Here is a 25,489-nt window from a genome sequence, read left to right as displayed (position 1 = left end):
TTCTTGTCAACTGTTGGAAATGGGCCGTCCTGATTATCACTACAAAAGGTTTTTTTTCTCCTGCTGCTAATAGCCCACCTTAACTGATTACTCTTGTTATAGTTGGTATGGCAACACCCATTTTTTCATGCTCTCTGTGTAGATACATATATCTATATCTTCCTACTGTATTTTCCACTCCATGCATTCAGTGAAGTGGGTTTTAGCCCATGAAAGCTTATGCTCAAATAAATTTGTTTACCTTTAAGGTGCCACAAGTACTCGTTCTTTTTACCTATTTGTGTTACAGTAGGACCTAGATGCCCCACCAAGACTGGAACTCATCATGCTAGCCATTGTAAAAACAAATACTGTATCCCTGTCCCAAAGGGATTACAACCAAAATGGAGAAAACAAAGGGTGAGAGGCAGAGAGTTGTCACAGATCGTGACTTGCCCAAGGTCACATGGCAGATCAGTGGGAGAGCTGGATATAGACCTCCAGGTCTCCTGACTCCAAATCCAATGCATTATCCACTCAACCAGTATTTCTCAAAATTTTGAAAGTGGAGCCCCACTTCAGGAGAATGTAACCAGTTGCGCTCCCGCTTGTGCTGTAAAGGCCTACCCAAAAGGAGGGATCCCTCAGTGTAGATTGTGTAGATCTTCTTGCATTCCTAGACCAGCAATGGAACATCAACAGTGTTTACATTGTACAGTATCATCGGCATTTGAGTTAGCGCGCATGGGGAAAAATGAGGCAGGTCACACTGCAGCACAATTGTTTCTCAGCCTGTCTGCAGACCCGAGTGGACATCACTGCATTACTTCCACTCAGGTCACTTTTTTGAGGTTTTCTTTGCAACCTTAATAACTAGAGACTCTTTCTAAAGAAAGCTGAGTCTCTGGAGAACAATTGAGACATCTCTGTGCCCTCCCCTCCACCTCCACTCCAGGGTGGGGGTCAGGGGTACACTCTCTACTTTACTTTGGGAAACACTGCACTAGACCACCGTGCAACAAACCTCTTTCTTCTGCTGTATACAGTCACGGCAGAGCAACCACAGGCTGTTGGCTTGTTAGCTGACTGCCCCTGCAACGTTGCTAAGCTGCTACATCACAGAGCTGCAAAAGTTGTACAATTTTCAAAGTTCACTTTGCAAGTCTTGATATTTACTAGAACTACAGGAATGAAACCTTTGGAGTTGATTACTGAGTTCTGCTGATCTACTCTGTCAGAGCACATCTTGCTCATGGGCTATGTTTCTGAGAGGGACTGAGCACCTCAGGTATTGCTTTATAATAGCAATACATGTTTTAATTTTTGTAAACCTGTACTTGAAGGATTCTAGGGAATCTAACAATACTGAAAATCTAACACAAAAATTAAAAGGGCAGCTGGATCAAATGAGCAAAAGCTATAGCTTAAATATTTCTTCTTTCAAATTTTCTAATTCTTTAGAAGCAGGTTTTCTAGGGTCTAATCTTTCCTGGCTGCCTGATAGATTTATGCAGGTAACTTTCATCAATGTGAGTGAGTTCCATTTATAAAACTACCATGCACTTTAGTGCTTTAAGTGTCTCTTTTAAATTAGATGAATCTCGGAGGTGCACAGCATATAACTGATCACCTCCAATTTGCAGTTACAAGTAGGCATGGGTAAAGGATTATCTCTAACACTTGTTAGATTTTGATGGCTACTCTTGCAAGTATATTTAACAAATGCAGCACTTGCAGCTCTTAATATTATCCATTATCAGTGGCTGAAAGGAGTCACCTGTGCAGAGAAGTGTCCTTTAGAAATACCAATCACCTTCACAATTTAAGTGTGGGTTTGTATCTTTCCATTAATGTTTTTAAAATGACTTGAGATCCTCTGATGAAAGGCACTAAGTGATAAGCATGGAAGATAGCGTCAAGACTCATAGTCTAAGGAAAGAAGTGAATTAGGAAATCCTCAGTTCTAATCTCCATTGACACTCTGGCCTTGAACAAGTCATAATTTAACTTTCCCCCTTCTGTAAAAATGGGGATAATAGTGAAGCACTCAGAAACTTCACTGGCTTTATTGGTAGCTCTGGGGGCTCAGGGAATGCAGGATTAGACCCCTTTTTGCCTATATCACAGAGCTGTTGTGTAGCTTAATGTTGAAGAAAAGTGCTGGATCATAATTATAGAAGTTTTTGTATGTTTTAAAAACAAAACGAAATTACATCCCTGACGCTGCCATGGTAATGATTTAAGGAAAAAACAATTCCAAGATCTGCAAAGTGAAGTACTTTGGGGGAATATGTGGCATAAAGAGCCAGAAATTTGGAAATGGTCAGGGAACTGAAGTATCTGTGCAAAGTCAGTAGAAGAACTAGCTGAGCTCCTTTAAGTATGGTGTCAGACTTCTGTCATGGAACCCTGTATATTCATTAGAGCATTTAATACTTTCAGAATGAAAGCAGCACTGATATATAGAAGAAAATGGAAATCTTCCATTTTTTTAATATTTGAACTGATCTGTAGTTCCTGCTCTGACTTAAGTTATATTCTATTTTATTGCCACAGTAAATTTAACATATACTCTGCCATCAATTTACAGGAGTCACCACCACTAGGGGAAACAGGAAGATATTTTTTCTCAGCATACGGCACTGGAGCATACTCCTGGGAGCTCCTTTGTTAAAGTTTTGCCATGATATTTAAGACACAATTAAGGTGACTGTCTGTGCTTCTGGTAAAGTAACTCCCTCTTTGGATACTGCTAATACTAAATTATTCCTGAGAGTGATTGCTTATCCATGGGTATTATGTACTTTTTATAAAGCCCCAAAGATCCCTCCGCTCCTATTCTGAAATGGACCACATTGCACCAGGAGGGAAAACACTCCTGATTCTTTGGAGGAAGTGAGTGAGAAAGGGTTAACTTGCTACCAGGACCACAGCTGTCTGCTCTTCTTGCAGGAATCTGCAAGAGAGCAGGGTGGGGTTAGCCCTGGAGGCTTGGTGACTATTCAGTCTCTCTCAAAAGGGAGCAGAGAGCATGTGCAAGAGTGCAGGGAAGAAAAATGTTCCTGGACTGGGAGCTGTGCTATGGAGAAGACCCTAATGATCTTGGTAAGCTGAAGTAAGACTGATTCCTTTGCTTTCTTTCTGTGTACTTCTGTTTGCCTTTGCCTTGGTTTGTGAGTTGTCTGAATGAAGGGTCTTATCTGGCTTAATTTCCTGACTTTGCATGTCTGCCTTCACCCCCCACTTCAAGTTAAATACTGTCCTATCAACGTTAATATTCAGACTAGCTCTTGGAAGTTTGCAAAGTGCATTTTAAATGCTTGTTTGCTTAATGGCTTTTTGTTTCCTTCCTAAGGTATAAGAAAAAGCCCTTACTGAAATGGGAAAGTGTCCTAGCCCTGCACCTGTTGCTGCCAGCACACTGGGTTTCTCACAGGCTGAGGTGACATGCTTGTGGAAGCTTCCTGTCAAAATATAGGCAACTCATCTCTCTCTATCCTCTCGGTCACTCTCCTAGTATCTGTCTGCAAACACACTGTATAAGAAGTGTCTCTAAGAACCCAGCGTTCAGGGAGGATGTAGTCTCGTATGTAGTGCACGGGATTGGAACCAGCAGCTCTGATTCTAGTCCCAGATCTAGCAGGGACCTTTGCACAATAGGTTTAGCTAACCTGCTGTGGGCCTGTTGTCGTTTGTCACTCTTAAGACTTCTTCCTCTTCTGGAGAGAGACCAATAATTAAATGGCTCTAGAGGAGCATAAGCAAGATAAGACTGATCATAAAGGAATTGAAACTTGACAGAGAAGAAGTTTAAAGGTGAGTGAAGGGCAGTAGTTCCTAACCCTTGTGTTGCTGTTGGAGAGACCTCGCTGTCTAGGTACTTAGGTGGCCCTCCTCACTGTAGCATCAGTGCTCCTTGGTCATTAATGGCTTTTATCCTCCTCATGCCTCTGAGGTGGTGGTATTCCCCATTTTACAGATGGGGGAACTGAGGCACAGGGTAGATTAAATGACTTGCCCAAAGTCACTGAGGAAATCTGTGGCTGAGCTGGGAATAGGGCTCAGGCCTCCATCCATTAGGCCATTGCTCCTCCAGTCTATCCCGTTATGCCAGGCTGTGGTTCAATAGCACTCTGTCTGTTCCTTTTCTTCCCTTCTGACTCAAATCTCTGTCTCCTCTTGTCTTCCTTCCACTTTGAATTAATTGTTCTTCTTTGGTCTTCTCCTCTGTTGCTCCTCCTGTCCCTTCCCTCCCCAAAGGATATCTGCTGCTTGATGCCTGGGGAGGTCCATTGGTGTTATCTGGAGGCTGGGACACCTGCTCTCACAGTAAAATGGGATAGTGTGAGAGTAGAAGCAGAAAGCGTGGAATAGGGCACTGCTTCCTGCACCTTTAATCCTGTACACAGATGGCTCCTGTGGCCAGCTATATTTAGATGCTGTATCAGGAGCGAGGCAAGAAGGTGAGTTTCAAGGCGCTGCCCATCTCTTTACCCACAGCAGCATATTTGCAGTGGTGAGATGGAATTGATTTAGGGTCATGGAGCTTTCCCTGTGATCCCCGGCACCAGTTTGGTGCCATCTAAGAGAAAACGCTGGGCTAGGGATCTATGTTGGTTCCCCAGTATGATGCAACTTCAGCATCCCAGCCAAAAATGGGCACCAGTATTCCAGGAGTTGTGTTTTGTATTTCTGTGAGGCATCCAGGGCGCAGAACTGTTCCCCCTTTTTAAATGTCTTTGTCCACCTTTTCAATTGCAGTCAGTCCACTCCTGCATGAGCGCCCACTCTTTTTAGAAGGCTCCCTTTTATTTGACTTTGCACTGATTTTCATATCTTTAACTGTTCTATAGCATTCTGAGTGCCTTGCCTTATTGTAAGTGACTGTAAAGGACACTGCCAGGAGCAGCAGCACATCTTAAACTTTTTTCGGGGGGAGCAGAGAGGGCGATCTGAATGGGGGTTTATCCGTTTTAGTTGGTTATCACACGGGGATTATCTAGGACAAGAACCAAGCAGACACCTGATGCAATGAGCAGAAATTTAAAAGGAACAACGGCACCCCTTTTTGTAGGTGAATCTAGGAGTGGCTGCTATCCCATATGGTAAGGTGCCTATAACTGTAGCAGTGCTATATGATGAATAGCTGGTACGTATGCCTGGTCATATGGGCGCATGGTGTCTTCAAAATGAGAGTTTGCCTGTTGAAAACGAATGGATTTTTTTTTTCTCTCTCTCTCTGACAGACGAATGTTTGAACTTGTCAACTAAATGAACCAAACTGTCACTTTACCAGTCTGAGCCACTAATGTGGAAATCTTAAAAGTGAGAAGATGGGGGGGGGGGGTGTGAATTGTCATTGCTAATGCAATTTTTTTTTTTTAAAGGGGAGGCATGTTAGCTTCTGTTTCACTAGCATTTCACATCACACTTGCATTAAAAACACTATTAAAAGTTTCATCATTATTAGGAAAAGTAAAAAGTCATGGTTTGCAAAATACCTTGACTAAAACTTGTATCGCAAATAGTGACCAAATTATAAAGAGCTAGAAGCTGTCAAAAGTGACAATCTCTCTAAAATACTTAAGCTTTTCAGTGACTATCCAATAATTGAATTAGTAAAGGTTTCCTGTTGCATACAGAACAAAAATCTCATACTCTGCAAGAATCGGTTCTTCACAAACAAGGATAAGATCACCAGACAGTAATTTAACACCAGGTCAAAGTTAACTGGATTGCTATGATTAAATGTGCAGAATATTGGATTGAAGGCTGGGTGCGATACCCCTACCAGTCTAACTTGCAGGGGTGTATTTTTATGAAGATACACTTGCACACTCCTAACATTGTAGAATAAAATGTTACTAGATTTTAACACTGAATTTCACATCTATGTTTATGAGCTTTAATTAATCATTCTAGTATTGTTAAAGCACAAACAAATGGGCACTTGCAATGCAATTGGTCTTTCCTGGGGGGAGTGGGGGGAGGAATCTCATGGTCTTGTGCAGCAGCCTAGTTCCCCACCCTGGTAATGTACAGTCTGTGCAAACAACACTGCAAAATGTGCCTGCTGTCTTCACATATTAAGAAGGATGCTTATTGCCAAATATGAATGATCTTGTATTCTAGTTTTCTTCCCCCCCATAAATAGAGATTCTTTCGAATGCTGAAAGAACATTATGCCACAAACTGTGCGTCCCTACCAAGCATGTGTCCATCTGTTGAGCTGTATGTTAGGTTCTGAATCATTCCCTCGAGTATTCAGAGAGCAGCTTATATTGAGAGGTGTGCCCTTAAACGCAGCTATGATCCTTGGTTGTTGATTGTCTCCATTAGAACTGCACCAGGGCTACTGATTAGTCTTCTAATTAACAGTTTTGAAAACCATAATTAAGTGGAGTTTTAGCAGAGATTATCAATTGGATCTAAGTTGTTGGGTAGCTTTTTTTTTTTTTTTTTTTTTTTTAAATCTGCTTAATTCCTTCCTCAAACATTCTGCTCTCTTCTCTTTTTAAATGGAAGTTGAACTGTAGGTACAGTACAGCTGAAGTTCTATTGATGATTTCTTCATCTACAGAACAGAGTTTTGTAGATAGTGGTTAGGACACTAAGGGCTTGTCTACACTAAGCAACTTTTAGCGACAAGGCTGTGTCAACACCTACAGCACCCGCGACACCCCTTAGGCTATTCCCTCCTCCCCAAGATTTAGTCGGGGTATATAATACTAGTCATGGACAGATCACTGGCTGTGAATTTTTGTTTACTGTCTGTGACTAAAACGTAGCCTTAATTATAGATAATCAAAGGATTTTTAAATCTTTTGCTAGACTGATGCTTTGCAGTTCAGTTGCAGAATGAAATAAAAGAACCCGTGTACTGCAATCTGTAACACAATTGGAAGTCACTTCCAGAACAATACTCTCAGCTGGAAATTAACAGAGATTCTGCATCCATAACAAAGCTTTTCACAACTTAATTATTGAGGATTACAATAAAAATAAACATCAAATCACTTATTTTATTTGTGCAATGAAGGACATACTGTGTATAAGAACACATTGCATCCTACCATGCTAATACTCTGTCTTGTTTTGTTCTTGAACATTCACTTTATCACAGCATTAAATCACAACTGTGAAGACATGCCTCTTCTTATTGTTTACATTACATTAATGCCCCAATCTAGTCCAGGGCCCACTATGCAAGCTGCTGAACAAACATATATGGCTTAAAAGACCCACAAATATGGTCTTGCCGTCCCTCAGTAAAATTGACAAGCCTGTCTTGCCTATTGACAATGTATATTGCCAGGAACATGTAACCCCATGACAATCTCCATTCCTAAGATACCCTGTCTGTGAAATGGGATGCCGACTATCTCCCCTCTTGCATGTTGCATGTATTGGGAGGGTGGAAGGCAGAGAATAGGAAAGTTATTGGTTTGTATTTCTCCTAGGAGACTAGATGTTCAGGGATTGATAATTGGGAGACAGAGCCTGTGACTTCTGAAATGCATTCAGGCTCGTGACCACGTCAGCTGTGATAAGAGTTGCTGTCTAATAAATATTTTAGCCTGTCTGAAAGAGATTTCATGGTAGAGAAGTCAGTTATAGGAAGGGCAACCTTAATGGAAACTGAATTCTGCTTGTATCCTGAGGCTGGGTTAAGGCAAAAAGTAGCCTAGCTTGTTCTGCTCTTGCCCCTACTGTGCCAATTCTATAGACCAGGGGAGGCCAAACTTCAGCCCTGCGGGTGGCACCTGCTGGGGCTCAGGGCTTCAACTACTTTTCTTGCTGCCTCTCCCCAAGGAGCTAAATTAATGACCCCTCCCTGCAGCTCACAGGTGTTTGCTGCTGCCTCTCCATGCAGAGCTAACACCTGGGAGCTGAAGGGAGGGGCCATGGGGGGAAAGAGGGGGAGTGTGCCTGGGGGTGTATGTCTCAAGCTGTTGGGAGGACTGAACATTCAAATTGTGCCCCCCCTCCCACCCCTTTACAGTTGGCAGTTGTCTCTGGCAGAAGCCCCTAGCCCCACCCTGCCACAGGGCAGAAGCCCTTAGCAGCTACCCCTCCCACTCCCCCAAATGGTAGGTGGAGAATGGTGGGGTGGATCTCTGGGAGGCTTCGGGAGCTGCAGTGTAACTGCAAAAGAGGCACAGTTTGGCCACCCCTGCTATAGTCTGTCAACCTGATGCCTTGCACGCAACGCTAGCAACTTCTAAACATCTTCACCTTGGCCAGCAGGAGTGCTTCCACAACTCTGAAAATCAATATTTAGCTGGAGACCAGTGAGAGTAGCCTGTTTCCTGATCTTAAGCAAAGCACTCGGCTGTGTTACCATGAGGCTAAAGCAGAGTGCCTGTTGGCAGCATGCTCTTTGTTCTGAATGAGTGACATCTGTAGCCTTTTATTTTTTTTTTTTAAAGGGGCATCATCGCCAGACATGGAATCCACCTATGGGGGAGGCTTACTAGACATGGTGAAAGGAGGAGCAGGGCGACTCTTCAGCAACTTGAAGGATAACCTTAAGGACACCCTAAAAGACACCTCTTCAAAAGTTATGCAATCTGTTGCCAGGTATAGTACAACCAAAGCCTCTCAGTGCAGGTAAAACAAAAACTGTAGCTCCAGGATGTTAGTGGGAAGGAAACTTTGTTCTTAACTGGCATTGGAAAAAGAAACTGGTCTTTTTCCAGGTTATCTAGAAAGCTTTTTTTTTATTTGTTTGATGTGACTTTTATGAATGAATCGGTCTTATAATTGGGTATATGGTTTAAATGAAGCTAAGGCCACTAAAGCAAGATTTGTAACCTTGGGATGAATGAATGTCAGAGATCCTGAACATTGGGATGGGCCTTTCCTATCCATTCTCTTCTCCAAGTCTCTCTTTACTACTCTTACCTCTATATCCCTTATGCGATCCCACTTCTACCCTACGTTTTTGTCTTTAAATACCGATTCTCCCTACTGACTGATTCACCCATCCTATTTAGCCCCCCTTATTGTTCCCATCCTTAAATCCATTCTTGACCACTACCTTTTAAGAAAATTTTGTTGACTTGTTGTACGCTGTTGATCACTGCAGCTGACTGCATCTCAACTAGGCACTGTGCTCTGGTGCCGCCTTGTGGTGCACACTGTCTATTCTGGGATAACTCTGAGGTGGCAGAGCAATTGTTCATGATCTTAGGAGTGGCTTTCAGGTGTCTGTGGAAGTGACTGACCAGGTTGCTGAAAAATTTCCATTAGAAATTGGAGTCAAGGCAGCTGATGATAAAGTGGAGGGTGTTCTTTTTGACAAAAAGTAGACAATGGTGTAAAGACAGCTGGGTATATAAAAAAGAGAGGGTTGTTTAGTCCATTGTTGGAAAGCAATATTTTAAAACTCTCTGATTCTGTCTTGTTTAGACTTAACTTCCAAATGTACTACTAAGTAGTTTGTCGCCCCTTGTTATCCATTCCTAATCTGAAGTGAGTCTTCGTGGAGAAACATTGTTGTCTTGGCTTCTGTATATAGGTGTCTATGTTAACAAGTGTCTTCCCTGCTTTCTTTTCTTTAGTTACGCCAAGGGAGAGCTAGATATTTCTTATGTTACCTCAAGAATCATTGGTAAGTGTCAGTCACGTGTGTAAATGAAATCATGCTGTCTGCAGTACTCAGTGTTTATGAACCAACTTCTGAACCCTGTTGTGGTCCATACTCACTCTTGTGTGTGTTTGGTCTTGACAGTTATGTCTTTTCCTGCTGAAGGGGTTGAACTGGGGTTCAGGAATCACATTGAAGATGTGCGAACGTTCTTAGATTCACGACATCCTGACCACTACACGGTCTTCAATTTGTCACAGAAGTCTTATCGTAGTGCCAAGTTTCATAACCGGGTAAGTGCTTTCTTCTGGGATACCAAAGCCCAGGATCACAAACTTTGGAGGACAGTCAGCAAGAGGTCTCTGAAGCAATCTCACTCAGAGTTCTTACAAAACAAAGGGGGCAGGTTCTGTGCCTCCTAAGAGGCAGAGCACAGAAGGCTCAGGGAGATGGGGACCAAAGGTGGCTTTAAATGCCCATTTCACTCCCTGGATTCTGGCCTACTATAGGGCCTCAAACAGCCCCTGGCATAAGTTAAAGCCGCCCTTGAGGGCTCTGTGCTATGGCATGTACCTGCACTGGAGCTTGCAATGGGAGGGACTGTAGGGGTACTTAAGTTGCCGCTATGCTACTCGTGACTCCTGTACAGCTGCTAGAAACTGCTGCAGAGGAGTGAGGAATAAGCACTTTTTCAGAAAATTTTCTAAGAGAATGACTTATCAGTCTATTAACACTAAGTTTTATATACTGACTGAGTTGCACAACTCGTTAAAATTGTAGTGTGTATGAATGAAAGTAGCTCCCATCTGCATGACTGCCTAACAGCATAATACTCAGGTGCTAATTTTGTTGAAGGCCTGAAAAGCAGAGGGTAGTTGTGATGGGTTAGACCCCCCTCCTTCTGGGATGCCACCTCATGTACTGGGGTTTCACTGAGCCCCCTCCTCCTCCACCAGCCTGGATTCCCTTCCCTGTTTTGCTGAATTAGGCTCTCCGGCCTCTTGCAACGCACACAGGTAGGGCCACACCCAGCTGCAGACACAGACTGAAGTCCACTCTGTGTGAGAGGATTCACCCAGCATTCACGTGCACACCCCCTTTGGGGAATAAACCCAAAATAATACTGTCTTGCGCTGTATAGAAAGATCTGCACAGCGCAAGCTCATACATGTATACAAATTGGAAAATCACATTCAGTAAATTATAACCTTTCCATTGATCCCTTACACGAGCCATCTTACATAAAGTATATCTTAACCATATTTCTATGAAGAATATGGGGTGTGATGTCACCGTTGTAATCACCTACAGTATTGGTACTGTACATAGGGAAACTTCACTTCACCAGACTCTCTTAGAAAGAATTAAAAAAGCAAAGTGGTGAGAACAGGTATCCTAACAAAGGTGCTTCTAAAGAAGTTTTCTTTAAAAATAAACCAGCATACTTCTGTGCTGCAAAACTGTCTCTCTAGTTATGTAAAATCTTGATGCAATCAGTGATATTCCTGCCCTCACAAAATAAAGTTATATCTGGAAGTTAAATATGGGTTGTGTATCTGGCTCTGCCCCTACTTTTATTATTTGAGAAGTTACTAATGCTTTCTGCCTTCATTTCCTCCTCTATAAAACCAGAATGATACCAGACAAAAGTGTTGGGCTACAATTTCTTGAAGGTTTTAAAGCATTTGGAGATCCCTGTAGATATGCAAGGTTAGGCATAATTGGTTTTAAAAAAAAAAAAAAAAAACCCAAAAAACAAAGCAGTTTCTTACAAGCAATCTTCTTCCTTCTTTCTAGCTCTGTCTTCCACCAAAATGCAACATTAATTACAAAACTTAAGCTAGTGTAGCAAGAGATTAGTCTGACCTATAGTTGTTAAGTAAACTGAAGAGTCTATTTGCAGCCACTGTCTAGATCGCTGGTAGCCATTCCATTTACATTTGTGTGCACACCATGGCTAAAAATGCACATCACTAAAAAAAATGGCTCCATTTGTAAACGGCCTTTCTGTGATGGTGTTGCATGTTGTCAGTGAATCAGGAAAACCTGTTAGGTGAAAATAATCAAGGAGCTTTTAATTCACTTTTGCTTAACAAATTCAGGTATATTTGTTGGCAATGGGGCTGAGATGAGGAGTGCTCAACAAAAACTGAACTAACGTCAGGACTCTTCTGTATCCATAGAAGATGCAGTGGGATCTGTATTTACAGCCACTCAACTTAAAATATTTTAGTGGTATTGCTGCTGTACTTGTCTATTGAAAGAATGCTGCAGGGCAGGAAATAGTATTCATATTCTTATTTACTACTGTGTATGTTACCTACTAAGACTGACTAGCCATTTTGTTAGCTGTTGCCTCAAAACATGAGGTGAAAATGATAAATAGCATTTATCAAAATGCAGCATCTTAAGGTTCTGGGCTGGGATAGTCTGTCTCTATTAGGCAGGCAGGAAAGATAAGGTGTGTGTATATATGAGATGATTTTGTAAAATTGTTCCATGGTGCTCTTGCAATGGATGTGGTATACATGGAAAAATACTAATGGATCCTAAAGGAGCTAAAATCCTTGAATGACTATTCTCCATTTAGGCTTTGGCACAGGACTAACTGAGAGGTGTTCCTCCCAATCCCCTCCACGCACAGTAGCTGCTTGTTCTGTTCTTTCTTTAAAGTGGATTATTAGTTTCCTATTCTCTAAGCCTTTTTTTCAAGAGGAATAAATCTTTTTTATATAAAAATGTTGTAAATTCATAGTTGCTGTTAATTCTCATCTTCCATAACCCTTTTTGCCTCCTACTGGCTTATTCACCTCTTCTTTCTTCTGAAGAGGAAAAGTAGCTGCCGTATCTGAAGATAGGATACAGTTTTAAAAAATAAGCAAGGCAAAATGTAGAGCCCCTGGAAGAATGTAACTGGGAACAGTATAATGCTCATTAGTCCTTTAATAATCCATTCTTCTAGTGACTTCCCTGGTAGTGGCTTCTCCAATAGTTTCCCAAAGAAGCTGGGAGAAATTAAAAATAAAAATTTTTATGCATAAAAACAAGCTGATGTTACTGTCCTAACATTAGTATCATAAACATGGCCACAGGCCCCCATATTTCAAAAGCCGTATACAACTTCCACTTATTTTTATGTTGTGTTGAATTTCCTTAATGATATTGAGGTAGCATGTCAAATAAAGAAAACTACATAACATATACTTAAAAATTTCCAAATTACATATCTGCTTGCTGGCCTGTGATTACAGACCAAGCAAATGAATAATTATGGACTGCTGGAAATGCATATTTACTTAATAGATGGTAACAGCTTTTCAGAGCCTTTACAGTCTGCTGCGTCAAGGCCTAGTTAGAGGATATTTAGTTCATGGGTCGTTGGTCATATTGTCAGTAACAGTTTCCCTTGGAGAACAGCAAAACACAATCAGGACTAATTGTCCAAGCAACTCCACTTAAAAAAATCACGATGTGAAACTGTCCAGGAAAAAAAATGCATTTCAGTTTGCATGATTATAACCTAAAAGAATGGCCAAATAAATGCTCATTGCACTTCATGTGAGCACTCCCTAATGTATGCTCATCTGCTACAGAGCAGAATGGCTATTTCTAACTATTGTACATACTTTAAAATAAGAATTTGTGTTATAGACGGTTAACTGCAGCAACAGATACTTTGCTAGGTGCTTACAATGGAAAACAATACATTCTTATAGGGGGATTCCAGCCTTGCTGTAGATCCCCTTACAAATATTAGGGTTCAAACTAAATACAACCCAAATTAATTGCTTAGACGTTATGGACAGAGTCTGAGTAAGCTGCCTTGACAAATTTATATCATTCTCCTTTTAAGTGGTTATATGATCCATCTAGGGAACTTCCACGTATTTAGGAAGATTTAATCAAACTACCATCTTCTCTTCTCCTTCCCTCCCCCTCCCTCCCCATTCCTAAAGTAGAATTCAAATGTCTGCTTGGGGAAAAAACTGCTCTTCAGACAGAGTGAAACTTGGTACTGTAGCTTCCTACCTCTGGCCAGAAACCTCTTTAAAAAGCAATTCAATTAAAAATAAGCCAAATGGAGAAAAAGGTTTGTGGAAGGCGAGCCAATCTGCAACTTGGCACAGCACTGCAAAGATTGTCCTTGAGACAACTGTATTATTCAGAGAGTATATGGATGAGTGATAGCTAGAAATGCTTTGCTTGTTTGTACAGCTTAGCATTTGAGGAATAATGTTCTGGCTGACATCTTAGAAACTATTACCCAATTCCTTTCTACAAAGAATTACTCAAAGTATTAAAAGATTGCTGTAGAAATCAGATCTCTCTCTCTCTCTCTCATAAGAGTCCAGGCATTAGTGGCCTGATCTTCAGGGTTGCGGAGGTCTCTCAAATCCCACTCCATTAAGTCAGTGGAAGCAAGCGATGCTCAGCTCCTCTTGAAAACCAGGCCGTAACTTTAAGAACCAGTTTGCTAACATGTCAACCATGTGACCTAGTGCAGGACTTACTACAGTGTAACTATAATCAAAGCACAGCAATTTGATCCAACTCTTCCTTGCAAAGAGAATTCAGTGCTTTAAATAGTTAGTAAGGATGATCCAAGTTGCATGCTAAATATTTCAAAACAGTTTTAAAATGTATTGTCAGGGACAAAAGATTTTTTTGTTCCATAATATGAAATTGATATTCTCTTGCCCCTTCCATAATTCATGCCTCCCCCATTAAGCAGAGTTCTGCATGAAAAAAGAGGCTGAAGGGTTTTAAAGCACATCATTTACCTTGTAGGGAAGGGATATGCTCTTTTTGACAGGAAAGATCCATGAAACAGTCTCAGTTAAGGGGATTATGAAGTTTTATGTTTGTTCATTATGTGATCTCCTAGGTATCTGAATGTAGCTGGCCAATGAGACAAGCACCCAGTCTGCATAATCTCTATGCTGTATGTAAGAACATGCACAACTGGTTACAGCAGAACCCCAAAAATGTGTGTGTCATCCATTGCATGGTAAGTCAGCCGGTAGCTACATTTGAGAAATCTCTGCTTGTAAACTCTTGCTTCCCTGGGGAACTGGCCAGCAACAAAATGCACCCTTGTACAAGGATACAATGAGGGTAAGTCCATACAGGAGAATAAGGATTATACAATCTGCCAGTATGCAAAAACCTAAACTTTTAAATATAAAGAGACAATTCAACTTGATGCTAAAAATGCTTCATGCCTTTAATCTTATGTATTGCAATATGTTTGAGAGTCTTTTCTGCCCGACACAACAGCAGACATTGCTTTGATTGTTATGGTTTGTCACAACTTTAAATGCAGTTTCTAGTTTGGTTGGGGGAGGAGAGCTTGAAGAAGAATAACTAAAACTACCATTAAAGTGTGGGTCTATATTCTGTCTGCAACAAGAGGGACATTTTACTCCTCAGATCTACTTCCTGTGAGTACTGAGTCAGTTCTACTAACTTCCATGAAAAACGAGTCTGATGGCTTTTACTCCAGTTAGCCCTGCAGAGCCAGCGTAGCTAAGGAGGATGAACCACATTCTGTCCCTCCTTGTACATCAACAGACTTGTTAACAACGTAGTGTTTCCAGGGCCTTGGGCAAACCCATTGAGGGCCCTGTAATTGCACAGATGTTGAGGACAGTGTAGGCTGAAGATTGTGTCAGTGACACCTACACAATCACACTCTTTGGCCTGTAGAACCTTTACGGTTGATAATGATGCAGAAGGAGTTCTGTTTAACTTTCGGCTCCCAGGTTGTCATTTCAGGGCTGTCAAGTTTTGGGCAGTAAAAACCTTCTATGATCTAGGCAGATTTTATCTGGAAACTTCTGATAAACATTAAGCCTAATAATGTCACTCTCCATTTGACTACAGTTCTACTGTGAAAATCAGAAACACATAAGTTCTCTAGGTATGTAGTTTCCCAACCCAAAAGACTTGAACATGACCGAGCTCCAAGACCTGCTTAGTGCCCAAATGAATTTTTTGTATGTCAAAGGGCATTTTTCTCTTTGTCCGTCCCCCTCCAACTAGCTTGTACAGCCAGCCAAGTCCAAAAGATAGGTTACCAATATGGGGGCCCCTCTTCAGCAAGGTACTTTAAACCAGTGCTTAACACAAGGTATGTAATGATGTTGTACCCATGTTGGTCCCAGGATATTCGAGAAACTAGAAGATATTACCTCACCCACCTTTTGGACCAACTTCTGTTGGTGAGAGACAAGCTTTTGAGCTTACACAGAGCTCTAACCCTGAAGAAGAGATCTATGTAAGCTCAAAAGGCATGAGTGGTCCCTTCGACTTCAAGCACATGCCTATATTCAGCAGGATACTTAAGCCTTAGTCTGTTCTGGGGTGGCAAATCCTGTATCAAGGTAAATCACTGCTTTAGCAGATTGCAGTGAGCCCAAGATCTGCAGGTGTAGTGTAATATTACAAACTACAAATTACTAAAACACAGCAAAAGTTCCAATACAAAGACAGAAGTTATTTCTGAGCCCTCAAAATCTTGTGTGAATCCTCAACTACTCTTTTATGCACTTCTGTAAAATAACTGAGTCCATTTCTATCAACTGGATTTAGTCTGGTTCAAATGTTAATTACTAGAAATGAAAGCGCCGAAACAAGAGTTTCTATAGGCATTCCTCCTTTAGCTCTAATATAGCCATGTCATTGAAATCTTGCTGAAATGCGCTTTTAAATATGGATTGGGTTAAAATAGACTATCCTTTCCCTTCAATTAACAGGATACTTCTGATTTGTGCTCTTGCATTTTGTCTGACAGGATGGTCGTGCAGCATCAGCAGTTCTGGTCAGTGCAATGTTCTGTTTCTGTCATCTCTTCTCTAGTCCAATCCCAGCTATTCAGTTGCTCAACTCAAAGAGACCTGGAATAGGACTCTGGCCATCCCACAGAAGGTAGAGTATGTTAGTCGGGCAAGCACTATTCAACATAGTTGAAAACATATAAATGTTTTTAGGCCTGTGGTCCCCATCTCCTCAGCTGTCCAGGCCTGGGTCCTACAAACATTCTTGTGAGTAGTCCCACGGAAGTCAGTGGAACTACTCACGTGCCACATGATAGTCTGAGTAATGATGGTCTAAAGTATTAAGCAAGGGGTTTGGAGCCTGGAATGCTTGAGTTCCAGTCCTAGCATGTTAATGTTGCCAGAGCTATGTAGGGTCAGACAAGTTCCTTAGCCTCTGTGTCCTAGCCTCACCCTGTGTAAAGTGAGAATGGTGAATGCTGTTTTTCCTCAAATTGTGGCCAAGGATTAATAGATGAAGGCTATGTCTGTTTTTTGTTTATGATGGCTTTGTTCGTTAGGTTGAAAGAAAATTAAGACAAGGCTTACTATTGCTTCAAGCTTCCCCCAAAATTAGTTTGTCTGATCAGAAACTTGCTGTGAAAAACATCTTGTTTGTGTTGCAACAGAAGAATATCCTGTTGGCAGGCTCCCACTGAGTGAACAGAAAAAATGCAGTGATAAATATGTAGAAACAAAAGTTTAAACCCCCAAGATTCTTAGCCTAGTTAAGCTGAAAACAGCATTGCTGTGTCCTGGCAAGTTTTGGAATTGTCATTATTTATTTTCTAAAAGTGCTGTTTAAGATCATTATAGAAACAAACCCTCCAATCCACTTAGCTGGAGCTAAGCTAACTGGTCTCTAAGGGTATATCTACACTGCAAAAAAACCACCGGCAGCAGGGACTCTCTGAGCCCGCGTCTACAGACTCCGGCTCCTGCTATGGCACTTAAAAATAGTAGTGTACATGTTCCCCCTCAAACTCTGGAACCCTGCAAGGAGGGTGGGTCTTGGAACCAGAGTGGGAATGTCTGCGTTGCTATTTTTAGCACCATAGCATGAGTCCAAGTGTGATAGTTTCCAAAGCCACACTAAGGCTTAGGCCGGGAAAAGGCTGCAGCAGTGCTAGGTCAGGAAAGCTCCACCCCTCAGGTACTGCCAAGCATACTCCTGGGGAAAAGAGTATAAAGAGTTCCAGCAGCCCAGGCTGGGGGTAGGAGAGAAGTCATTTCCTGGAGGAACACTGCCCTGAGACAGGAGGAGAAGCTCTTATTAAAGAGGTCTGGCTGTGAGTCTTCCTCCCCTGCCTTTTAGACATCACCCGAAAGGTAGGGGCACCAGAGGGTCACCTGCATCAGCCCTGAGACTCTGGGGTTGAAAGCAAAGTCCCACCTCAAACTGAGGCATTGGGTGGGGGAGGTGGGCTAAGCGTAGGTCATACAATGCTATCATCCTTTCAGGGCCCTGTGCTGGGACCTGGTGGAGTGAGAGCCTGGTCCCCCTAACTACCCCAGATTCCCCTATGCCTAGCCCAGGGATGGGGTGGGACTAGGGGGTTATCAACAAAGAGGCCAATCCAGCTGAACCCCATTCAAGGAGTTCAGGACACATTGAACTAAAAGAGACTGGAGAAGCGGGTGCTGACCCCTGGGCCTGCTGACCAAACAGACAATACTGCTACACCAAGTCTGTAGTCCTGGGCTCTGAGACAGGCTGCCATGTGTGGGTTTTTTGTTTTGTTTGTTTTCAGTATAGACTCTATTTATTTTTATTTATTCTTATAAATGCAGAATTAGCATAAAATGCTTACATTGCTTGCTTTGTGGCTTGACGGCAGTAAATGCATGTTGTACAAATACTGACAAAATTCCATTCCTAGAACTTTACAAGCAGCTCAGTGCAAGTTTGTGCTCTCCAAGTGCCTCTCTTATAGAAAACAGAAGTGATAATTGTGTGATGGGTAGGGCTGTTGATCTCCGTTAACTCACGCGATTAACTCAAAAGAATTAATCACAATTAATCTCAGTTTTAATTGCACTGTTCAACAATAGAATACCAATTGAAATTTATTAAATATTTTGGATGTTCTACATTGTCATATATATTGTAACTGAAATCAGTGTATATTTTTATTACAAATATTTGCACTGTAAAATCAAACAAAAGAAATGAAATTTTCAATTCACCTCATACAAGTACTGTAGTGCAATCTCTTTGTTGTGAAAGTGTAACTTACAAATGTAGATTTTTGGCTTGTTTGTTTTTGTTTTTGAGTGGAGTTATGTAACAAACAAAAAACCCCCAAATCTACACTTGTAAGTTGCACTTTCACAACAAAAATTACACTACAGTACTTGTATGAGGTGAATTGAAGAATGCTATTGTCTTTTTACAGTGCAAATATTTGTAATAAAAATAAATATAAAGTGAGAACTGTACACTTTGTATTCTGTGTTTGTAATTGAAATGAAAATGTAGAAAACATCCAGAAATATTTAAATGCTATTCTATTACTGTTTAACTGTGCAATTAATCATGATAAATTTTAATTGCTTGACAGCCCTAGTGATGGGATCATTTGGTAATGGCTCTCTTTGTTGCAGATACCTAGGATACATTTGTGATCTAATAGTAGAAAAGCCTATCCAGCCTCACTGTAAGCCTCTTACTATCAAATCAGTCTCTCTCAGTCCAGTCCCCTGTTTCAATAAGCAGAGAAATGGGTGTCGACCCTTCTGTGACATTCTGATTGGAGAAACCAGAATCTTTACAACCTCCCAGGAATATGAAAGAATGAAGTAAGTTACTATGGCTTTCTTACCTCTTAATGATGCTAATAAAAGTCTTTTTTTACTGTAATACATCTAACTTCCAAGCTGTGCGGGGGGGGGGGGGCAGGGCGCGGCGGCGGGGTCCTGTTTGTGATTGATTTGATTGGGCAAGATAGTGTTACTAGAAGTGAAAATGTTACTGGGAAGTTGATGCCCAGTGTTAAAACTCGACTGCCAGAGCTTGTCTGAACTTCTATGATGAGGTGCTGGGCTTACCCCTATTTTCAGCACTATACTAGTAGTTCTATGTGAAACATTACCGTTTCAACTGACCACTAGTAAGAGCACAGAATGCTACTTCTACTCACTAATCACGGTCTGAGTTTTGAGATTATGTATTTTGAAGTACACCAGCAATAACTTTAATGGTTCTGCTGAAGTGCGCATAACCATGGACTTCTTCCTCATTTGTTTTAAAGGGAATTCCGTATGCAAGACGGGAAAGTCATAATTCCATTAGGAGTCACTGTTCATGGAGATGTTGTCATTTCTGTCTACCATATGAGATCAACCATTGGAGGACGACTTCAAGCAAAAGTATAGTTTGTCTACCTTTTGATACACACAGCACAAACACGCAGTCAAAGACTGACCCTGGCAGTCAAAGATTGAGGTGGAAGGAGGCAAAGTAGCCATAAAAATGTTCAGCATGGCCCTAAAGACTTGGAGAGGCTGGGAGTGAAGCTCAGAGTAGGCAGTGACAGTGCTGGTAGTGTATGGAGGGGACCGGGCAGGATCCTTCCAGCTGCAAGAACTGAAAGTTCCTCTGCCAGTAACCAGCTTGAAGCAAGGGTCTACTGGACTTCCTGCCCTGCCACGTAGGGAAGGAGGTGGCAACAAGCCAGTATTTCCACATTCCTAATGCATAGGGCCCTGCCAAATTCATGGCCATGAAAAACTCATCACGGACCATGAAATCTTGTCTTCCCGTATGAAATCTGGTATTTTTTTTGGGTGCTTTTACCCCTATACTATACAGATTTCACAAGGGAGACCAAAGTTTCTCAAATCGGGGGTCCTGTCTCAAAAGGGAGTTGTGGGGGTGGGGTGGTGCAAGTTTATTTTAGGGGGGGTCACAGTATTGCCACCCTTACTTCTGCGCTGCCTTCAGAACTGGGCAACCAGAGAGTAGCGTCTGTTGGCCAGGGGCCCAGCTCTGAAGGCAGCACCCCCCCCACCCCAGCAGCCACACAGAAGTAGGGTGGCATGGTATGGTATTGCTGCCTTTACGTCTGCACTGCCGCCTGCAGAGCTGGGCGGCTGGAGAGTGGCGGCTGCTGACTGAGGGCCCAGCTTTGCAGGCAGCAGTGCCGAAGTAAGGGTGGCCATACCATACCATGCCACCCTACTTCTGCTCGGCTGCTGGCGGGGGTTCTGCCTTCAGAGCTGGGCTCCCAGCCAGCAGCCACTGCTCTCCCGCTGCCCAGCTCTAAAAGCAGCACCGCCGCCAGCAGCAGCGCAGAAGTAAGGGTAGCAGTACTTCAACCCCCTCCACAATAACCTTGTGACCCTCCCCCAACTCCTTTTTGTGTCACGACCCCTACAATTACAACACTGTGAAATTTCAGGTTTAAAGAACTGAAATCATGAAACTTACAATTTTTTTTAAAAAAATCATGTGACTGTAAAATTGACCAAGATGGACCATGAATTTGATAGGGCCCTGCTAATGTACCATTTCACCATGCTCTGGGTGGACTGGGCTGGAGTGGAGTCTTCGTGAGAGAATGCAGGAACTTTCCTCCTGCAAACGATTAGGTCAACAGATTTTTAACATACATAGTGGCAACATGGTTGTCTGTCAGAACAGATGTATAATAAAATCACTAAAATAAAACTAAGATCTCTTGAGAAATGAGAACAAAGGGGAGAAATGTTTACTCAGCACTGAGGTGTTCTGAATTACATGCAAGGAAGGAGAGTTGAAATCGATTAGATATTGGATTCTGAGATAGAAAAGCTGTTGTATGCTTGAAAAACAAATCCGGTGATGTAGCTGTCAGTAAAGACTTTCATTCGCTTTTCTCCTGAGAGCATTGTGCACCCAAAAAAACCACAAAACAAATCTTCTGCACGTAAAATGTGCAGAATTTTAAAATATTATTTGTCAAATAAATGTGGTATGGCATTGGGGAGCACAGGCCACTGGCTGCACAGAAGTGGGAGATCTCTGTGCAGCTACACAACACCCTCTCCCCCCGGGAAACGGACTCAGTGGTGAGGCTGTACCCAACCCTGACACAGCGCAAGGACCAGGCCTGCCCCAGAAACACCCCAGGGCCCTGCCCCTCTGTGCCAGATGTAGCCAGGCAGACTCAGTAAGGCAGGATCCAAGTGTGTGTGTGTCGGCGGGGGGCGGAATCCAGGTGTGGATTGGGAGGGTTCTATGTGGGGCAGTCTGAGTGTGGGCAGCTCAGTGGGGGATCTGAATGCACAGGGGCTTGCTGGGGGGGTGGGGTTTACGGGTGCAACAGTAATGGGACTCTGCAGGGGGGTCCAGGTGAAGGTGCTTGGGGCTCAGCAGGGGGGTCTGAGTGTGGGGGGAGTTAGAGCTCAGCAAGAGGGTGTGGGGGGCTCAGTGGGGATGCTCAGTCCAGATGTAGCTGGTTGGGGCTTGTTGGGGATGTGGGTGCAGGTGGCTTGTTGGGGTGATGCAGGGGGAGTGTGGCTCATTGAGGGGGTTCTGAGTGCAGGGGGGTGAGGCTCGGCGAGAGGGTCTGGGTATGAGGGGGTCTGGGCACAGGGTTTGGCAGAGGGAGGAGTGGATTCCTTCCTGTGCAACTGAGGAACAATGGGCGCAGAAAGCGGGGGGAGGGAAGTTTGCAGAGCTTCCTTCAGCCGGGGGAGAAACCTGGTGGGTCTGACCCAGCCCCAGATGCTGTGCAAAGGAAGAGGAAATCCCATCCTCCGCAGGGCCACTGGGACTAGCAGCTGAGCTCAGCGAGGGTAGGAGCCACCAGCCAGGTCTTTCCCAGTTCTGCCTCCTACCCCACAATGATTTACCTCTGCCAGCTGACCTGGGCTCCCAAAATATGCTGCCGGGGAGGGTTGCATGACTGCTTTTGTGGCTTCCCTTTGCTTCCCCATCAAAGTCATTTTTCTGTGGGGAAGCAAAGAAATCTGCAGGGAACATAAATTCTGTGCAGGTGCAGTGGTGTAGAATTCCCCCAGGAGTATTCACTTATATGGTAACAGTTAGTGAAGTAGAACCAATTAGCTGCCTGTGTGTCATATAAATCTAGAGAATTAATTCCCTTTTATATAAGAAGTGTATATTTAATCTTGTGGTGGTTTTGTTTTTTTGTTTTTGTTTTTTAAGATGTCAAACACACAAATCTTCCAGATTCAATTTCATACTGGATTCATAGCACTGGGAACAACCATGCTAAAATTTACGAAGTAAGTACCTCTTAGGGCAAAGACCAGTACTGCATGCAAACTTCAGCATGTTAGCTGCATACAAACAATCTGACCATCACTGACTCATAACTAATGCATACCGGCACACAAATAGGGCATAAATAGCTCTTCTAGTATCTTCTGCCTGAGTAGCTTTGACAACATTACTGATAAAGAACTAAATTGTCAGACTTTTATATCAGTGTCTCTCAAATACCTGTTCTGAGGTGCTGGGGAAATGAGAAACAGGGCTTTCTGAAGACCATTTTTCCTTTTACTTTGAGGGAGCCATCTCTTCCCTAGGTACCACTCATTCAGGGATTCCCAAACTACATAATGGGCAATTGTGAAGATGCAGAAAATATATGTGGGCCTCCCATAATGAGTGGTCCTCTTCCTCCCTATTTTTTTAAATGGTTGAGGTTACTTAATATATTAAATGCATGCATGATGTACGCTCTTCTTGTCTTGCTGGCTCCTAGCCACTCTCGACTCTGCAGAAGGAGAGTTGTTTGGAGCACCTGGAATATTCAATAGAATGTTTTACTATATTTGCTGCCTACTAAGTGAAAGTCCCTAAAAGGGGAAACACTCTTGGACTTGCTGAGCCTCCCTAGAAAGGCAAGTCTCCCCTTTTGTTTCCAGTATAACTAATACCAGGACATCCCTTCAGATGGCTCAGGTCTGCATATGTCTGTTTAATGGGGAGGGGAGTTATGCCCACTACTTCCCCAAAGCTGGTGCACTGTGGTAAAATATCCAAGAACATGAGTTATCCTAGGCAAATATCTTAATTTCTGAGATGTAACTTTTGTTTTCAGCGCCCTAGGTAACTTAATAGTTAAAACAAATGGTCCTTAGATATAGCAGAGACTGTATGCAACCCCTGCAAGGGTGACTGCATGGTGGTATGGAGTATGGGTAGATGAGGTGGAACAGTAAAATAGGTAAGATCTTGTTCCCTTTCATGGGTGAATGGAATAAGATACTTTCTCTGTAGAAGTGTTTAAGGGAAATGTCTCCCATTGCTTTACTGATATTCATTAACTCTGTTTTATAAAGTTTTAAAATAACTAAACTAAGGCTTGAGTACTCTAAGAATGTTCACTGCTTACAACTTTTGCATTCATTGGACTGCAAAATCAGATACTGAGAATGCTCTTTACATGGTGCAGTGACAGTAGCTTATTACTGTGCAGTTAGGAAAAAAGGCAAAGTGGTAGAGTCCAGTCAGAAGGCAGCTTAATCCATGTGATGGAGTGTAGAAACCCCACACTGGGCCAGAGAGCAGAAATGAGTAATGGTCTGAAACTGAAAATGGTAGGTGTTGTAGGGTGAGACCAGAAATTTCAAGTCTGGAGGAAGTATGCAGCCTTCAGGCCCCTAATCAATAATTGAGAAGGTAACAGAATAGACAGAAGGGAACACCAGCTCCCCAGACTCAGAGGGCACTGGCTTGACAAGGGCTACACCCATGTGATGAGACAAGGAACTTTCTTGGGGACTGATTTACAGACTGTCCAATCACTGGATGAATAGGAGAACACAGTTGTGGTTTCTGGTATAATGACGAGGTCTAGATATGGAGTAGCTGATTTTTGGGAAAGGGCCCTAGCCCTCATCTACCTCATGGCAATGAGTTTGCAACTCGGAGCACGCTAATTTGGGTAACTGATTCCATTTTATTTTAAATGAAGTCTCTCTCTTCAGGAGTGTCTATATTTTCAGCTGCTGTTGGGTTTCTACAAAGTGCGGACAGCAGCACAACCTGTCAACAAGCAAGGTTGATTTTTTTTTTTGAAATGGGGACTGTTAGGATGAAGTAGAGGCAAGAGTCTTTAGAGTACAATTTTTGCTCTCCCCTTCCTTGGGAACTAGCTAAAGAATAACTTTGCTGATTTGTATGATTCATCTTATAGTAACACATGCCAGACACTTGCTTTGTCCTTGCCACTTTGCTGCTGTTTGTGTGCAGTTGAAAAGATGCTAGGAGTGATTGGGAGAAGTGTAAAAATGAAGAACGTGGACGTATACATGTATTAAAGGCTTTAAACTTTGTCTGCCAAAAAAAAAAAAATTGCTTTACCACTTTTAACTGAACAACTTTCTGTCAACATTTAGACCTGAACTGGATGCATGCGACTCCCCAGACAAATATCCCCAGCTGTTTCATGTTACACTGGAGATAGAAATAGAATCTGCTGATAGACAGACTGACCTGACTCCTCCCTGGGAGAACTTCACAACAAAAGACATCAATGCAAGCATTCTCTTCTCCTCTCACCAGGAACATCAAGACGCTCTCGCCTTGGCAGGTGAGAACTGCCCTACTTTGTGCAGGTTCTTCAGCTTCTAACACTGACGTTGCCCTTTGCTATTTTGTGACTTCCTTCTATCCTGGTGCGTTTGGTTCTTTGTCTTGCAGGTCGATGCCCTGTAGATGCACCTCAGGATAACATAAAAAACGTTGGACAGGGGGCATTCCTCTCCTCTCTCAGCTGGCAAGGTACTTGGACTTGGCCTCTAGTATTTTCAGCCAGTGTTGTAAAAAGTTGTCTCTAGTTTTTAAAGGATGAATGTGCTCAAGCAAAGGGTCAGCTTGTGATCTTGTCTTTCACATTAGATCACTGTGGGCTACTGGTTATGCTGCAATTTTGAGTTTAAAATGAACACTCCCTTCTTCTGAGGTAGTGAGATCACTGTGCCTGCTTGCCCTGGATTTGTCTGACTGAGGTAGTCCATAATCTCAAACTCAGAGCCATTGATTCCAGCTGCTAATACACAGTAAACGACAGTTTTAAAATACTTGCCTTTCCTAATATTGCTCTTTCACTTACAACATCCCCTGTGGCACCTTATGTGACTACGTACAGGG

The 25,489-nt window shown here is 42.6% G+C and overlaps 1 protein-coding gene across 2 annotated transcripts in view; it reads left to right on the top strand.

The window, feature by feature from the left end:
* Positions 1–25,489, top strand: part of DNAJC6 (DnaJ heat shock protein family (Hsp40) member C6) — a 90,675-nt gene that overhangs the window by 45,899 nt on the left and 19,287 nt on the right. For both annotated transcript variants that reach the window (XM_084636719.1, XM_084636718.1), the window contains exons 2-11: positions 8,409–8,559; positions 9,543–9,592; positions 9,713–9,861; positions 14,454–14,576; positions 16,362–16,495; positions 18,988–19,182; positions 19,635–19,752; positions 22,535–22,614; positions 24,736–24,929; positions 25,040–25,120. In XM_084636719.1, coding sequence (XP_084492845.1) covers positions 8,409–8,559; positions 9,543–9,592; positions 9,713–9,861; positions 14,454–14,576; positions 16,362–16,495; positions 18,988–19,182; positions 19,635–19,752; positions 22,535–22,614; positions 24,736–24,929; positions 25,040–25,120 — 1,275 coding nt within the window. The remainder of the gene's footprint in view (positions 1–8,408; positions 8,560–9,542; positions 9,593–9,712; positions 9,862–14,453; positions 14,577–16,361; positions 16,496–18,987; positions 19,183–19,634; positions 19,753–22,534; positions 22,615–24,735; positions 24,930–25,039; positions 25,121–25,489) is intronic.

The sequence above is a fragment of the Lepidochelys olivacea genome (genome assembly GCF_965140295.1).
Source record: "Lepidochelys olivacea isolate rLepOli2 genome assembly, chromosome: 8".
NCBI classification, from domain to species: domain Eukaryota; kingdom Metazoa; phylum Chordata; order Testudines; family Cheloniidae; genus Lepidochelys; species Lepidochelys olivacea.
This window is presented reverse-complemented; position numbering and strand designations above follow the sequence as displayed.